The sequence below is a fragment of the Typopeltis vanoorti genome, chromosome 4 (assembly GCF_054136105.1).
Source record: "Typopeltis vanoorti isolate ZY-2024b chromosome 4, IOZ_Tvanoo_1.0, whole genome shotgun sequence".
Classification (NCBI taxonomy): domain Eukaryota; kingdom Metazoa; phylum Arthropoda; class Arachnida; order Uropygi; family Thelyphonidae; genus Typopeltis; species Typopeltis vanoorti.
Genome location: NC_143552.1, coordinates 128179330 through 128198439, shown reverse-complemented (window position 1 = coordinate 128198439; position 19110 = coordinate 128179330). Strand labels below are relative to the sequence as shown.

Below are 19110 nucleotides of genomic sequence, written 5' to 3'. Positions count from 1 at the left end.
TCCTCCTGTCCACCAGACTCTGCAAGTTGCATCTTCTCAATCTTTTCTCATACTCGACATTCCAGAGGTTAGAAACTACCTTAGTCAGTCGCCTCTGGACTCTTTCCAACATCTCTTCATCCTTCTGAAAACTAGGTGACCAAATCTGGGAACAATAGTCGATGTGGCTTAATTAAAGTCTTATATAATGGAACAAGAATCTCCCTACTTCTACAAGTCAGTGTCCTCTGCATCATTCCCAGAAGCCTTTGTGTTATCTTCACAATTTTGGCTATGTGTCCCCTAAATTTCAGATCCTTATCCGCTATCACCCCTAGATTCTCTTATTTCTTCCACCTCCGACAATATATCTTCACCAAGCATAAATTCTGCATCCCATTTTTGTTTTCCAAATTTGAAAACCTTACATTTGCAACTCACATTCCCATTCCGTGCCCAATTACTCAATTTATTCAAGTCTTCTTGTAAGGCCACAACATCTTCTCCACTCTTCATCTGTAAAGAACTGAATATCCAAATCTTCACCAATATCATTAATATACAAGTTAAACAGCAATGGCCCTAAAACAGACCTCTGAGGCACACCACTAGTAACTTTCCTTTTCCTGGATATCGCTCCCCCCATACACAACTTGTTGATACCTATCAGATAGCCAGTCTCCAATCCAATGCACCAATCTAATATCCAATCCCATCCACTCTAGTTTGACTATCAATGCGGTAATCTATCAAAAGCCTTTGTGAAATCTAAGTATATTACTGTGTATCCTTCTCCTCTGTCCATGGAAGCAGTCACCTTATTGTAATAAGTAAGTAGATTACTAAAACATGACCTCCCTTTAGTAAATCCATGCTATCTCCATCAAAGATAATACCATTGTTGTCAACCCATTTCTGGATCCTAGTTCCCACAAGCTTCTCCAACAACTTAACTACAACACCTGACACACAAATAGGCCTATAGTGTGATGCTTGAGTTCTATCACCTCCTTTATGTAGTGGCACAATCTTGCCCTCCTTCCACTCCTTAGGAATTTGACCCAGTGCAAGACTTGTATTAAAAAAAATATGTCAAGGCCGGTGTCAACTCCCTGCCACATTCCTTCAGAATACGTGGTGATATATTATCAAGTCCCACAGCCTTATTAACATCTAGTTTTGTCAACTCCCCATACACCTCTTGCTCACTTACAGTCAGTCTCTCTTCCCCCATCATCAACTGCTCTCAATCTCTCCATGAAGTCACATTCACAAGATTGAAAGACCTTTATGAACCTCATTAAGTATCTCAACCACACCTTCTGCAACAGCTGTCTTTATACCATTTTATCCAATCAAAGTGATCCTTCCATAATCTTTTTTTTGCTGGCTACATATCGAAAGAACTCCTTAGGATTCTTTTTGGTTTCATTAGCTAAATGCTGCTCATGCTTCTCTTTAGCTACCCTTCACCAACCAAGTCACCCACCTTGCCTGTTCTTTGTAGTTCTCATAGAATTGGTTATTTCCACTTCTCTTATGCTACCTCCATAATGCCCCTTTTCTCTGTATCGCATGCTTAATCTCTTTATTCATCCATTTCAAACCTACTTTATTTAACCTTCTCACCTTTGGAATACGTTTAGACATTGCATCTACTAGATTGTTTTTGAAAATACCCCAAGCTGTATTGATCTCTTTTCCAGCTAACTCCTCATAACAGCTAATTCCAGCTAGCTACTCCTGAGTGCTTCATAATCCCCCCCCCCCATCTTTGTACTTCCACATATACCCTTTTCTTACAGAGGTCCTCACACTGCTGGCAACCACCCAGGTAATCACCTCATGGTCACTCTCACCAATTGGTGAGTGATTTGACACTTCATCTTCTGATGAGATGACCAAATCCAACACATCTTCAGTACAAAAATGGAATAGCAATTAAACAATAACAAAAATTCAATAAAGTGCCACTTACTAGTGTAAGATAAGAAAAAATGGTCAGTATTTTCCTAACAAAAAAAAAAAAATTAATTTTCTTCTTCTTCTGATTTACAACCCTTTTATAGGTTTTGGCTTGCTTCACAATATTTTTCCATTCTACTCTGTTCAATGAAGTACTTTTCCAATTCTTAGTTTAAGAATTCCTCATCTAACCATCTCATTTTAGGTCTTTCTCTTCTTCTTTGTCCAATTATTTTCCATTTATATATATATTTTTAACTCCTCTACTTTTTTCCATCCTTTTTAAGTGGCCTATCCATGCTATTCTTTGTGCCTTAATAAATCTAACAATATCTTTTCCATTAATTCATTAATTTCACTATTTGTTCTTATTCTCGAATTGTCATTCTTTTCTTTAATTGGTCCATAAATTTTTCTCATTATTTTCCTTTCAAAAATCCTTAACCTATTCTCTTCTTTTTGGGGTCCATGATTCACATCCATATGTTATTACTGGTCTAATAATCAATTTTTAAATTTTTAGTTTAAAATTCTTATTTACAACTTTACTACCCAATAATCCTTTATTTTCAAGTGCATGTGGTAAATTTCAAATAAATGCATGTGATAGCATTTATTTCCAGCTATTATTTATTTCTTCTGCTGTGTTATTTGTTATTGTTATTAGGGATCTTAAATATTTAAATTGATTTACTGATTTAAAATTATAGCCATCTATACTATATTTAGAGGATATTCTATTTCCATTTTTTCCATATTGCATATATTTAGTTTTTGTTCATTAATATGTTAAACCAACTTCTTCGAAATCAACATAATCTAACACTTTTTTGGTATGACTAATTATTGCAATATCATCTGCAAATGGACAAATCTGTACAGATTTATTATTAATATAGTCTCTTATATTGAGTCTTCTTATTATATATTCAAGTGTCAGCAGTGGCGGCCGGTGGAAATTTTAAGTGGGGGTGCTGCATATACAAAATAAAAAAAAATATATTATTTTTCCAATCAGTAACCAATTTATTAATAAATAAATTTACATATTAAAAAATTGCTTTATTAAAAATATTTCACCTTCACCACGAACACACACTAATAATAAAAGTTTTATATCTCACAGAAATAACGCGCACATGCATACAATTTATCTGTAGTGACACTGCTCAAACGAGCAGTGTCAGATTCACTTGTTGCGTGCAATGACAAGTGCAAATGAATATCGGCAAGTCTAGCTGCAATTGGCCGAACCCGATAATTCTGACACTGCGTGAGATCGCAGTGCATTTGTTTCGTGTAACAATAATTGAAAAAATATAATTCTTTTCATATTTTCAACAGTGACACTCATCATAATTCAGCCTTGTATCTTTAATAAATAAATCATATATTATTTTAACAGAATAAAATAACATTTACAAAAAATAGTTCACTCTCACCACGAATACACACCAATAATAAAAGTTTCATGTCTCACAGAAATAACGCACGCAAGCATACACTTTATCTGTAGCGACACTGCTCAAACGAGCAGTGTCAGATTCACTTGGTACTTGCAATGACAAGTGCAAATGAATATCGGTGAGTTGAGCTGCAATTGGCCGAACATGATAATTCCAACACTACGTTAGATCGCAGTGCATTTGTTTCATAATCTAACATGTTAACCGAACAATTCCAATTATTAACTATTCAATCAATGTTGAAACATAAGTTGTAACCTTTAACATGTATTGCATTTATATAATGTTGTAAGCATTGTCATTATTTATAAATGCAAACAAAATTTAATTTTTACATTTTTTCCTTGGGAGGGGGGGGGGGTTTGCTGCAGTGTTGCAGTGCTTATGTACAAGCTGCTACTGAGTGTCAGATTAAACAAACTTGCAGACAGCGCATCTCTTTGTCTCACTCCAGAACTTATTTTGAATGCTTCTGTTAACTCACCTTGTATTTTAACCCTTGCATTAGATCCTTCTAGTGTTATTTCAATCATTCTAAACCAATTTTTGTGGGATATCCACAACAATCTTTTAAGACTATTAATAATTTTTTGTCTGTTTATTTTATCAGAAGCCTGTTTAAAATCAATGTATGAATTACATAATTCTATATTATATTCCATACATTTTTCATGTATATTCCTTAACATAAATATATTATCGGTGGTAGATTTCTTTGGTTTAAAACCAAATTGTTAATCCCCTAAAATTTCTTCAGTATATGGTTCTAATCCACTATTCATTAAACTTGATAAAATTTTATATCTTACATTTAGCAATGTGACTCCTGTATAATTACTACAACTTCTTCATTCCATATTTCAATTATTAATTGTCAAATTTTTCCCCATAATGGTTTCCCAGCATTCTTGATAAGATCCTCTGTTATTCCATCTATACTCGGTGCTTTAAAGTTTCTTATTTGTTTTATAATTTTATAAAACAAATAATTTTATAAAACACTAATCCAAATGAATTCATTTACCTGGACTTATAGGAAAATTACTGATTTGACAATTTTAACAAAAAATAAATAAACAATAGCAATACACTTAAAGCGAATTAAAAATAATACAAAATAATGATAAATAAAATATTATGTTTTCAGTTTTAATTAAATTTGTAAGGAGGAGTATACAAGAGATCGACCAAAAATCGCTCCGTGATCGACAGGTTGAACACCCCTGACCTATGTCCTCTAAGAGTGGAGGCTTTGGAAGGCTGTGACACTAATGATTTTGAAAGCGTGTGGGGTGGAGGTGGGCCAGACAGGATGTTTAGTGGGGTGTTGCTGCAGACTTAAGAACACAGAGAGTGGGGACCAGGAGATGTTGAGACAGTTGAGCTTGGCAAGTGCAAGAAGAATGATTGTTATGGGAGATTTTAACTACAGCTGTATAAATTGGGGAGACAAAGATGCATGTAGCAATAAGGGAATGGAATTTCAAGAATTCTTGAGGAACAAATGTCTTCGGCAACATGTAACAGAGGGAGCAAGAGGTTCAAGAGTTTTGGATTTGTTTATAGCATAAGAAGAGCTGATAATAACTGAGATAACATCTCTCACACCAGTTGGAGAGAGTGACCATATGGTTTTGACTTGGAAAATGAATAGACATGCAGGAGTATCTAAGAGAAGGGAACGTATGTGGAATTATATAATTTAATAGTCTCTTTATTTATGAAAGTTTCAGTATTCCATTTCTTCTCAATTCTCTGTGATTTCCCTCTATTTATTATTGATATTGCCTGATAGAGTGGTGAGAGCGAGAACGGTTAATGAGTTTAAGTGGTATGATAGACTTTGTGTTTCCTAGGACGGACCTCCCTTGAAGTGTTCCTCTAGTACCTTGCACAATTGACTGCTCTTTCTGTGCAAGATGTAAGAAGGTCCTCTTTGGTGCAAGGTGATTGAAGTGGGGGACAGGAAAGGTGTTCCATGGACTGGGTTGTCCCACACTCACAGTTATCAGGTCCATTGAAGAAGCTCCATTTGATGATTGATTGTGACATTCTATCATTCGTAGTCTGTTGAGGCTTTTCCTGGTGTTCCAGTCCAAGTGGGCACTAGGTGGAAGATGTTTGGCTATTGGAATACCAGTTTTATTCTCAGGGTACAGTGTATAACCATTGTTGAAGCCTTGTGTCTTGAGGGTTTTTGGGTGGTTCAACAATTGCTAGAAAGCTATGTCGAGATCTTAGTCTTTGGGGCACTGGAATCTGGCCAAATAGTGGGTGGTGTACATCATTCTTCTTCTTCTTTCGTCAACTAATAAAGCAATAGGACTTGATGACATATCATTTTTGTCTTAAGGGAATGTATATCTGGCTTTGCAGTCAAGGTATTGGAGGGTTGGTGAGAGACCGGATACAAAAGTGTTGATAAGAATGATATTCTTTGTGCTTGTCAGCATGGGTTTGTTAAATGGAGTAGTGTTTTAAACTTGCTTATATACTATAATAAGGTGACAAATGTATTGGACAAAGGAGATGCATATACAGTAGTATAACTTAGATTTTGCAAAGGCTTCTGATAGATTGCCACATCACAAGTTGGTAACTTTAAATAAATTATAATACCGGAATGAAACTCACATAATATATTCTTTTATTAACGTAAAATTTTTGTCTAAGTGTCAAAGGCATCTTCTGTACAAGAATGCTTAATGGTAATCAAACATTAACAGATAATTCCAAAAAGATGCCACCTAAGTAGCTAATGTAAGATAACTAAAAAAAGATCATTAAATTTCCTAACTTATTAACAAAATTATACAATTAGTTAAAATAAAGTTAGGAAAGATTAGCTGATTTAAAAAGTACTATCTCCCACAAAGGGGATAGATGTAGACCGACCATTGGATCTGTTTAAGTTAGGAGAGTGAAGTAAAGTTTCACACCTTTTTTTATAAAGCCATTCATGAGGAACCAACTTTTGAAGGACTCATTTTTTTCCAATGAACTGTATCTAGTGGTGATAGCATGCTCTGCGAGTTCAGCCTCAAGGTATTGAATATAAGATTTATTCTTCTAGCCGAATAAAAGCAGATCTCCCTGTTTGTCTGAAATAAGATAACCCACTAGAGCAAGGAATCTGGATAATTGAGATGTAGAAGCTTGTCATTCTGTTCATTCTTTAAAAGAGAATCAATAGAATACAGCTTATGCACATGTTGAACTAAAGTTTGAATCTCATCATATTTTTGACAAGGGTGATGATGAGAAGCAGCATTAATATATTTACCAGTATGAGTTGGTTTCCTGTGTACTGAGAACTGTAGACTACCATTAGGTTGATACTGAATAAGAACGTCCAGAAAGTGGAGACAATTGTTATCTTCTTCAAGTGTAAATTCAATTCTTGAGTTTACTGAATTAATTTTCTTAAGAAATTCATGAATTGTGGACAAGGAAGAGTTCCATACAACAAAAGCATCATCAACATATACCAAATAGATGACTTAGGAGAAAAAAATGTTAAGAATATATTGTTCAAATCATCCCATTTGGTAATTTATGTGTTTTTTTATAAAGTTTGCTTTATGACAACAAAAGAAACTTGAAGTTTGACAGTTGTTTGAGAGTTCATAGGTCAGACAGCCTATGCAATTCATAATAGGTCTTAACAGAACTTATATTCTTGGTTTCATCCTTTATTCAAGTGTAAGCAAACAAAGTTTGCATATGAAGTCACTTCACAACTGGGCTACTTATATATAGAGGCAAATGATTTCACATCAATTCTGATGTAAAACAAAAGTCCTGATGGTGCTCCCAAGCAGGCACCATCAGGACTTTTAGGAGAACAATAGCTTCCTCACTTCATTCTCAGTTACTGTGTTGTAGTGCCTACATGCACGTGTCTTTTTTGTAAGTTCCTTTTGAAGATGGCAACGTGAGGTTGCCGAAATATCGGAAATATTTATTAAAGTGTAATTTTATTTATATTCTTATATACGTTGTCAATTCCTTAAGTGACTTAGTAATGAATAACCTATTAGTATGGAACAGTTGCTGTTACACTATGTTGAAGGGACATGCTAACCACTTGGCCAGCCAGCCTGGCTGGTCGAGTGGTTAGCGTGTCCGCTCTCCAGTCAAGAGGCTGCGAGTTTGAATCCTGCCATGGGCATGGATGTTTGTGATTGTCTGTGGAAATACTACTGGTGGTGGCCGGTGGTAGATGGCGTTGGTGTAGTTGTGGTCTGTTGGTGGATTGTGAGTGGTGGAAGCAGAGTTGTGGATGCCCTCCCTCGATGAGTCTTTGGACTCCCTGCAGGTGACAAATAATAATAATAATATTATGTACAACTTAAGTAATCAGTATTGTAATGTGTGACAATGATGTATTTTCTGAGAGAAAAAATAACTGATGTACATCGGTTATTTTTTCTCTTGGAAACTCGGGTTTTTCATCCCGCATACAGACAAATCGGCCCTTTAGAACACGCGCAATTTACAGACAAAAATACTAGCTGTGGTGGTGGTTGTGGGAAGTAGATGGCGTTGATGTAGGTGATTAGTAGTAGAGGTTTGGTGTAGTAGTGAAGACGGAATGCTGTATAGGTAAGTGTCCTCCCGTGATGGGTCTTCGGACTCTTTGGAGGTGTCACGAATAATAATAATAATAATAACAGGATGACAGAAATCATGTTATATGATCAGTGAGAAAGGCCATATAAATTTAGTAACAGATCAGTGGCAATCATAAAATGTGTATTTTGCATAATGTAATTGGATGCCATTCATTGGATTCACATGGATGCTATTCATTATTGCAACGTGAACCTAGAGCCATTTGCAGTTTACTGTAACATATAATTTTTATCATTTTGAAATATTTTGCTCTTAAAAATGGCAGATTTAAACCAAAATCTAACCTTATGGCCAGATGTTTGTTTAAATCACCCAAATAACTTGACAAATTTTAGTAGAGATCCTAATTTAATTTAAGTTTTATCCAGATAAATCATTAAAAAAGATGTCAAGAAATTATTTTCTTGGTTTAATCACTTCTTCTTGGTGAAGTCACTTCACTTCACGACTGTGCTACTTGTATATAGAAGCCAAAGATTTCAAATCAGTTGTCTTGTTTCCCATAATGGAATGTACATATCCTTATGGACATGTATAATGCTATACATTATGGGCAGGGCCACTACCTAGACTGCTTTCAACCTTTATTGAGGTCTCAACAGCAGGATCTGGACCCAGAAGTGATAACAAGGTTGAAGTAATATAATACAGAAGTTATAAAGTCAGAAGGATTAAACTATGAATATAATTTCTTAGCATCTTTAATATATTGTATAACCAAGTGAAAAAACATTCAACATCTATCTTTCATCCAGAGTATTTTAGTAATAAGGTGTGACACCTTTTGACTACTTATATATAGAAATATGACTTGCATTACTTCAACCTTGGTGTCACTTCTGGGTCTGGCTGCCACTAATGAGACCTCAATAAAGGCCAAAATTGGTCTGGTAGTGGCCCTTCCCATAAAGCATAGTATTATACATGTCTGTAAGAATATGTGCATTGCATTATGGGATACTGAGGCAATTGATGTGAAGTTATTAGCCTCTATATAAAAGTAGCTCAGTTTTGAAGTGACTTCACATGCATACTTTCTTTGCTTTCATGTGGATAAAGGGTTATGCCAATAATATAATTTCTTGGCATCTTTAATTTATAGTATAACCAAGTGAAAAAACTTTCAACTTTTAAATCATTGTTATTACTTTGTATTGTTTTGCCCTTTTTTTGTCCCTGCAGGTGATCTGATTTGAAAAAAGGGAAATTAGTAGCATTTCTCAATATCAAATTTTATTAAATTCCATTCAGTTAGTATGGAGTTATTACTTTCTGTAATTTTAAAACATTTTGGCTCTTGCCAGTGGTCCAGCTTAAATCCAAATTACAATGGTTTGACAAACTTTGTAAATCCTGAATATCAAATTTATATTACATTCAATAAAATCTATGCATTCAGATTGGTGTTATTCTGTGTACAGACAAAATACACAAAAACGAATCTAATAAAGTGCTTGAATTATGTGAAGTATTCCTAAAACCCAGTAATATGAGTTTGCTATCTGTTGTTTCGATCACAAACATTTTCATTTGTTTGGCATGTCATTGGTCAAACTTTATGACCAATCCACAGCATGAACCTGTTTTTGTTCAAAGTGTGGTCAGTTTCTCACCAAATGAATTTCAGGTAGTTGTGCATTATTTCAGGATCCATAAAGAACATCCATGATTACTCATTTTTAGACTTACCTGCCTTCACATAGATTTGTGCAATATCTTTCTCTTACTGCTTCAACAGTAAGTAGTCTTCACTTTACAAAAAACGCTAACTAGCTCTAGTATAAATTAAGGTTGCAGTGCAGATGCCATACTAAAATGTTGTCTTCTAATATTGGTATACATTTTAATATTCTACATGGTTTGCTGCCGACAATGAAACATAAACTGTGACTACTCTGCCACATGATTATATTCAAGAAGACTTGCAGTGTAGATGTGGGAACATCCATCACATCTGTCTTAATTAAAACTGTTTTTCATATAGCACGCCATGTAGACATCATGGAATATTTATTACAAAAATCAAATATGCCATTTTTCTCATTGGTTATAAAAAATGTTTTGAAATCAGAAAAACTTGAAAGTTTTGTTTCGTAATTGATTTTCTTTGATATTGTTCTTTTTAGACACGTGTAGTTATGGATGATAATAAGGAACACGAAATCAAAAATCTTCTTCAGAGAATAAAAAACGGTTCATTCGAATCTTTTGTACAATTGAAAGATCATTCAGAAATGGAATATAATCAATCAAGTATTACTGGAACCAGTTTTTCAAAAGAATATATGTTTCATTTAAATGAAAGTTTTCTGTTAGAGAAAGGTTGCATGAACTATGATTATAAAGATCATAATTTAAAACAGATACCTGAATTAGATGCTGAGCTACAAAAAGAACAACAAATGAAAATTAGTAATCCAGAATATGAAAAAATGCTCGAATTCAGAAAAAAGTTACCAATTTTTTCTATGCAAAAGGTAGGACTTATTTGAAGTTTTCATTTTCTTAGTACTCTTAAAATTTGATATGATAGTAGTTTATCATAGTAATTCTTAATAGCTACTGTTAATTTTGATAGGAATAATACTATTGCTATCATTATAATTTTAAAGTTCTCATTATAATGAACATTATAACGAGAATTTAATTATTGTTATAACTATAGAAATAATTAAATATTTTGTCAAATAAGGCTCAGCTACCCTTTGTGGAGGAGTAGATAATTTTTCTGCATTTTCCCATTTCAAAGTCTAATTTATATTGCCCGATGATCTTTTTGCAGCTGTCGTGAGTGTGAATCTGGAGTTTTGGTCTCTTCCCCCCCCCCCCCCCCCGAAAATTTTTTCTTGTTTACTTTGCATGCGTCTTAAAAGAAAAATCTACGTCACTTTAAACTCTATGGTTTAAAGTGACATAGAGTTTTCAAAGGAATAGGGAATGAAGGCTTTCATTCAAGTTAGAATTGTTTTTGTTCAGAGCAGGTGTTTTTGGATCAGAAGAGCAAAAATCAGAATCAGTCCAAGGAAAGGAGGAGCAGAAGCATGGTTCATCCAGTGATATTGCATTATCTTCTTTCAAGATGTAGGCTAAAACCTGTTTTGGCATCCTAAGGACTATGTTTTCATTCTCTTTCTAGGTCTTCCTATGTCTCTTTTTCCCTTTGGTATATATTCTATTACATTTTTGGTAGCCTTCTCTCCATTCTTTGTATATGTTCTCTCTAATTTGTTTGGTGTTCTTTTATTTTATAATTTATTGCTTGTATTTGAAATTCCTTCCTGATTTTATCATTTCATATTATATTCATTCTTGTACAGCTTTTAACTGTTCTAAGAAATATCATTTCAGCTGCTTGTATTCTACTTTCATCTTTTTTTCTCTCTATCCAACTTTCTGACCCATATAGTATTGTTGGTACTGCTGTGATTTTATAAAATTTCGTGTTTCCTTCCTTGTTTTGCCTTTTGTTGTTCATCTTATAGATTGCTTGAAAATGGTGTAACTTATTGTCTATATTATCTATATCAAATGTTGTTATGTCACATCCAAATATTGAAAATGTGCTACTTGTTCTGGTGAGTTTGGTTTTCAGTTACTGTTTTAGTTCATATGGAATATTTACCCTAGAGTGCCATAATTTTAGTTTTCTTTAACGAGATTTTTGTAAATTGTATTCACTAGTTAATTGCTATAAATAGTGAATGAATCTCTGTAGATTGTTTTCTGATTTTTTGTATAATTACTTGATGATCTGCAAAAAATGTATTGTGTTTACTATTGCATGTTGATTGATGTTTATTCCTGAGTATACTACAGATTCCACTTTCTTATTTAATCATCTATATTTATCTATATCTATACACAGGATGTCCCAGAATTAACTATTTCACTGAAATGGGATGAATTTTTTAAAAACTCTTGTTTATTGATGTTTATCATGTTTAATATGTGTTATAAATGAAAAAAAATTTTAATTATTTCATAATTTTATTTTCAGCTCCTTTCAGAACCCTAATAATGAATACACAAGAATGCATCTTTGTTATAACATCCCGTATCAAAGGAGTGTGATGTAATGAACTTGGAGAAAGATTTACAAGCAAATTTCAAAGAAATGGTCCTACACACAAAGTGATTCGTGAACTTGTGAACAAATTTAAAAGAACTGGATCCATACATGATGAGGTGGGAAGAGGATGCTCAAGGACAGCACATAACAGTATCAAAGGATTACGACAATTGTTCGAGGATGAACCAACAACATTGGCTAGGGAAGCCAGTTGAAGACTCAACATATCCAAGACAATGTTCATAGAATCTTGCATTCGACACTGATGAAAAAAAGGCTTATCACATTCAGGTACTGCATACCCTAAATGAAGAGGATTATCCAAATCAAGCAGCAAGATGTTATCCAATATGTTATCCAATCAGTGTCAGTGATGGGGCAACTTTCCACACATGTGGAAAACTTCCGTTTTTCAATTTTGGATAATCCTCTTCATTTAGGGCATGCAGTACCTGAATGTTATAAGCCTTTTTCATCGGTGTCGAACACAAGATTCTATGGTCTTGGATATGTTGAGTCTTTGACTGGCTTCCCTAGCCGACGTTGTTTGTTCATCCTTGAACAATTGTCGTACACCTTCAATACTGTTGCATGCTGTTCTTGAGTGTCTTCTTCCCACCTCATTGTACGGATCCAGTTCTTTTAAATTTGTTCACAAGTTCACAGATCACTTTATCTGTGGGACCGGTTCTGTGAAATTTCCTTGTAAATCTTTCTCTGATTTTCATTACATCACACTCCTTTGATATGGGATGTTACAACAAAGATGCATTCTTGTGTATTCGTTATTAAAGTTAGGGTTCTGAAAGGAGATGAAAATAAAATTATGAATTAGTTTAGAAATTTTTTCATTTATAACACATATTAAACATGCTAAACATCAATAAACATGAGGTTTTAAAAAATTCATCCCATTTTACTGAAATAGATAGTTAATTCTGGGACACCCTGTGTATATATATATATATATGTATACTAGGAGGCTCTTACCCCCCCCCCCCCTCCCCGGCACCTACGGCGTCAAAATTCCCGAGTTCTGGGCTGGTAAGCCAGTTCTCCATCATTTTGAAATGTCCAACAAATTGTTGTCTCATGTGGGGGGGGGGGGGGTGGGGGGGGGGGGGGGTGGGGGGGGGGGGGGGTGGGGGGGGGGGGGGGTGGGGGGGGGGGGGGGTGGGGGGGGGGGGGGGTGGGGGGGGGGGGGGGTGGGGGGGGGGGGGGGTGGGGGGGGGGGGGGGTGGGGGGGGGGGGGGGTGGGGGGGGGGGGGGGTGGGGGGGGGGGGGGGTGGGGGGGGGGGGGGGTGGGGGGGGGGGGGGGTGGGGGGGGGGGGGGGTGGGGGGGGGGGGGGGTGGGGGGGGGGGGGGGTGGGGGGGGGGGGGGGTGGGGGGGGGGGGGGGTGGGGGGGGGGGGGGGTGGGGGGGGGGGGGGGTGGGGGGGGGGGGGGGTGGGGGGGGGGGGGGGTGGGGGGGGGGGGGGGTGGGGGGGGGGGGGGGTGGGGGGGGGGGGGGGTGGGGGGGGGGGGGGGTGGGGGGGGGGGGGGGTGGGGGGGGGGGGGGGTGGGGGGGGGGGGGGGTGGGGGGGGGGGGGGGTGGGGGAAAGTCTTTCCGATCAACTGGCACACTAAAAATATCCTATCACATACCGTATTTCAGATGCTGAGGATTTGTCTACTTATCGCTAATCCGCCAATAAATAGGTGAAAGTATATTTTCGAAATCTTTTATAGCTCCGGGAATAGTCAACTATTTATTGGCATGATTTCGATCAATGTATAGGTTCCAATAAAGTGACAAGTCGGTGTATGATAAAATGTGATTTTTATGCCTTCTCGGAGATTCCTTCTTTAACAATATGCAGTCACGGATACCGTGGAGATTCTCCAGGAAAAAATTTGTACGTTCTGCCTTCCGGAGAGCTTTTTTACACAGTCACAAATGTGGCGGTTTTATATAATCGACAAGAGAATCACCAGCGGCACTATCTGGGACACACGGAGGAAATTTCCTGGTAAGCTTATAGCACTCACGCGTGTGCGATTTTTTGAATGCTAACACCCGTGGTAAATGATTTTAATTATGGCTGTAACCTTCATGAGTGTAAATGACAAAATACATGTATCATTGTAATAGTTTAAAAAATACGAGAAATTAATTAAACTTTCGAAGCAAGAAATTTTATTTCTCAAAGCGTTTTTTTTTTTTACATTAATTATTTTTGTTTTATCTTTGCTAAGGTTTAATAGCAGCAGACGATGTAAAACCAAATTGACAATTTAATAACGGTTTTCTCAGATATTTCATTTCTCAGATAGTTCTTGGAAGTAAAATATCGCCTGCAGCTAGAAATCTAAAATTATCATTTGTAACTAGAAATTTAGAAATGTCTTGAGTTTTCTTAAACTTAAACGCAAATTAATTATCGGAACGAATAATTTTTCATATTCTTGCTTTTCTATTTCATAATGGTTTTTATAACTTTTCTTACTAATAGTAACACAATTTTTAAATATTTAAAAAAAATTTTTTATTAGTAATTCATTTTAAAAAAGTATTTGCATTTTATCCTCTAAATGCAACAAGAGTTTTTAGTTGTTTAGTAATAAAATATAAGAAGAATTGTCTTTCTTCTTATATTTGATGGTTTCATACCCACATATGTTTTCTTAACACTGAATTTTATGGATAAAAAGAAAAAAGTATGAAAAATGAGTTATTAAGAAATTTATACGAAAATTGGCTCACGTTTAGCACTAAAATAATATTCATCTAATAAATGTAGAGGAAATTAAAAATATGAACAAAAATAAACAATTTAATTGAATGTAAAAATTGTATAAACTAATAAGGAAACTTAAATATAAATTAATTGTATGCAGTTTCGTAATGAACTTTGCTGTATCTTTTTTTTTTTTTTTGAGCCAAAAGATCATGCGATGAAGAGCCAAAAGATCATGTTTTATGCATGTCTAGAATTTAAATAATACAGAAGATCGTTTTTCCTCTTGCTAAAACCGAATAAAATCTTTTTAAAGTATATAATAGGCCTGGAAACCTTGATTTGTATCTTACCTAATTTTAATCATGCATATTTCTAATTAAATGATTTTTATTTTTCATGCTAGCGTTAGTTTCCATCCGAAAGAATTAATTGTGGCCACAGGACAAGAGGCTGGACCCTCTGAGAAATCCCAGGTAAGTGCTAATTTTTTCAATAAACTGAAAACCTCAGCAGATTTCCTTTGGGAAAGGGCCTTCGTTCTAAAGTTTATGAGGAATAGTAGAACATCACTTTTATACACATAAAAATAACCAAATACAATAAAATAAATTAAAATCGTACAGGTATGCTTCTTGTATACTCTCTGAAAAAAAAAACATGCGGAGTCAATGAACATCTAAGACATGGTAAAATTCTTGAGAATTCCGTTATATTGATCTCATAAATGAAGTTTGTTGTATTTATTTATTTTTGTCTCAGAATTAATTACGTGTTGTCAATATACGGGATCTCTCAAGAATACCCACTCAATACATTCTAAAACAATATAATCCGCGACTTTGCTGAAATACGTCAGCAACGACCGACTATATAAAAAATAATAATCAATCTGGCTTATTTTCAAATTCGCATTGTGTTCATCGTCATAATCGCAAAAATTTATTAGAAATATCCAATAAATAGCGTCTTGATTTTTTTTTTTTTATAAAGAAAAATATTTTGTACTAAGGATTGTATTATTTAATAAATTCCAAGGGATTTAATCTAAGGAATGTATTATTTAATAAATTCAGTTATTAAAATGAATTAATATTTTTTGAGTTTTATGAAAATCATTTCGCAGTTTAATGTAAATTTATGACAGTATCAGTTAATAACACGAAATGGCACTCAAAAATTAAAAACAAATCAAATTTTAAACATTGCCCATTAGCAATGTTTAAAATATTATCTATCCAAGGTAAGAAAATATAGTCATTTTGGATAAGTTGGAAATATTCACTTTTTAGTCCAAGACTTTTCTAGAAATTTAGACAAACTAGATGACAACACACACACACACACACACACACATAAAACACCATTTCCAGATTAACAGAGTATATATTTCGTATATATACTCTGTTAAAACACTTACATTATGCTCATTCATTCAAAATGATTTTATTTGATCTTAATATAAGATTACTGTTTCGGTGATCGAACAAAAGTCCTGTATAAAGAAACAAAGAAAGTGTTTAAATTAATAAAAACTCGTTAATAAAAGTAATGATTTACTTTATTGTCGATACACCGTTTGTATGCAGTATATTCAACGTAGGTATTAATTACCTTCTTAAAGAATTACGCAAACAATATATCTTCTAAAAGCAATTATAAGTACTTATTTTTCTGCACTTTGTCCTAAAAGGCAGCAGCGAATCTCAATTCTTCGTTGTTTAAACATTTGCCATAAGGGCGTGTTACGTCTGTCCATCACATGTGTACTAAGCGGGAGTAAAAACCCGAGTTTCCGGGGGAAAAACCCTGCACTAGCACAATGTGAGGATGACTAACGATCGGTTGAAACAACGTAGAAAGAGTTCTCGTTATTCATATTCTTGATGGAACTTGAACTAAGATCTTCTAACCAAGGGATGCTAGGGATATCAGCTGTTCCGCAGAGGTTCTCTTTGTCGTAGAACATCTTTAGGCACTTTTGGTGAAACTTCTTCAGATCGGCCGATGACATCAGTAATGTGGTACCAACAAGCTTCTTCCATCCTTTCTTCTTCTGAATCTCCAGTCTTCTTTAAGTATCCTTTCCTTGCTGCGGGCCAACCTAAGGGGAGAAAAGAAATTCCGGTTATTCAACCGGATCCCTTAGATGGAGATTACCCATCCGGAAGGACATCAGTACGACACAGTCAGTGCACCGTTTCCTCCCCCTCCTAACGGGCAAATATCTGCTGCACTCATGTCCCCATCTCACATCCTCGGGATCCAGTTATTCTGCCTCATTTTGCCCGCCCGCCCGCCATGAAATTTCTTACATCATCACTCCACCCGTGATGAGCTTCCTTTTCTTAAATCACAACACCTTTGATGAGCTTCCTGTGTGATGGATGCGTCAGGTTTCAACTACGCAACCACCCTGTGTAAGAATAATGGCGTACTTCCTCCAAATCCTCCTCGCATCCATTACCCTGTACGTCAGTGTGCCGCTCAGTTAAAATCCAACGCGTGCATCTCTCATCGCTCTTTCTAAAATACTTACGTGACCAACACTGATGAAAAAAAAAAAAAATCATCTCTCATCGCTCTTTCTAAAATACTTACGTGACCAACACTCATGAAAAAAAAAAAAAAATTCATCCTGGCTTAGTTAAATCAAAATTCTCTTTATTCCGTGTTGTCCTTTTCCAATGCAGTCACCTTGGCAATCGTAGATGGATATTCGACTATGATTAAAAATTAATTTTAGTGAACAAACATTTCTGTAGCTAGTAGAATTCGATGAGTGTGCTTGTATTAAGAGTCACTCTTGTATTGCAGTTTCACTTGGAGGAGATTAAACTGAATAAAGCAACAATCAGGAAGATACGAACAGTGAATAGTGATTCAACTGTAGCAACAATCGGTTGACAACTTCAGTAATTTTGCATTCAACAATACAACAATATGCTTTGTTTACGGAAACATTCTCGAAGCAGGCTATGGAGATCTTTATTGGGTATATATTAGTCTTAACTGGAGACGAGGTTTCCTTCTGTTCTTTTTCATACCACATGAAGTTAGCTCACTTTAGTACCCTACACTTTGTTTTGTGACTTTTTTTCATACGTACATAACAGACAAGCGCGTCTTTGATCAATTCTGTGTTTTAGTAGACTGTTTCCGTGTGCTTCTGAATGAAAAAGCTAGTTGAATTTGGTACCTGTCTTATCCCTGGTTTAGTGTTCTTTTTAATAGTGACTAAGCTACTCCCACCCTCTCATAATCCTGAAAAATGTGTAACTGATTTTATGCTGTATCTCTCTCTCCCGAATACGATCTAATGAGATTGTATCGATTGTTCAGCCACCCTCTTAACTAACAATAGCCCTGTGAGCAAAGTATAGTTGCTGTAGCAATGGGCAGCAGTCACCACCACCGCAGCAAGGTGATCAGACAGATCGCATACAGTTGTCTCTATAGACTTTCTTATAATTAGCAAATCCCACAAAAACTTATTTTTGAAGCTGACTGTAGACGATATTTATGGAAATGGATATGAATAATGCAATCGATACAATACTTTTGCAGAACGAACTCATTGCGTGGATGCAATGAATACACAAAAACGTATTCATTCATTCATGTATCGTCCCTAATCCACAGATTGGTACCTCCCTCGATTTTCCAATTATATTTGTGATGTGCATTCTCTAAAAATGTAGATGGTTACTTTTGCCTATTCGAATGTTCCATGTCCTTCAGTTGGTGATGTCTTGTTCACCTTCTTCATCTTTTCCTTGTAGTTTTCCTATGATGAACATTTATTTATTTCTTCTACATGAGATACTTGCTTGTTGATCCTATGGACAATAATCTTGAAAACTGATGCTAAAAACCCTTGGAAAATTTGTCAGTGCACTGACTACGATATTATTTTGAGATGTTTTGATTATAATAAGTTTTACCACCGTGTCACATGATTTGCAAGATCCAAACTAGTTCATCAAAAAGAGTCTATTGTGAATTGGAGTCCTGGCGCAATCCTAACGAATATACCAAAGCGGAAAATGAAGTCGAATGAAAGCACTTGACTTTAAAAAAAAATAAAAAAATGAACTATAAATCTTTAACTCAATAAAGACAGTAATTAATTTAATAGAAATCATAAACAGGAGAAAGGCCTGTGGAGCTCAGTGGAAGTGGCGCTCGCATCCTCTGCGTCAAACCGCCCGAAGGTAGACTTAAGTTGAAGTCTAATCGCCGATCTTCGACCGGTTCCCGAGTTAGTCGATCTCTGTCGC

The 19110-nt window shown here is 35.6% G+C and overlaps 1 protein-coding gene across 1 annotated transcript in view; it reads left to right on the top strand.

Moving 5' to 3' along the window:
• The window catches only part of LOC150107667 (ATP-dependent DNA/RNA helicase DHX36-like), a 63382-nt gene extending 52845 nt beyond the window's left edge, over positions 1–10537 (top strand). Inside the window, exon 4 of the mRNA XM_090392163.1 lies at positions 10172–10537. Coding sequence (XP_090248289.1) covers positions 10172–10537 — 366 coding nt within the window. The remainder of the gene's footprint in view (positions 1–10171) is intronic.
• The last annotated feature ends 8573 nt before the right edge of the window (positions 10538–19110 follow it).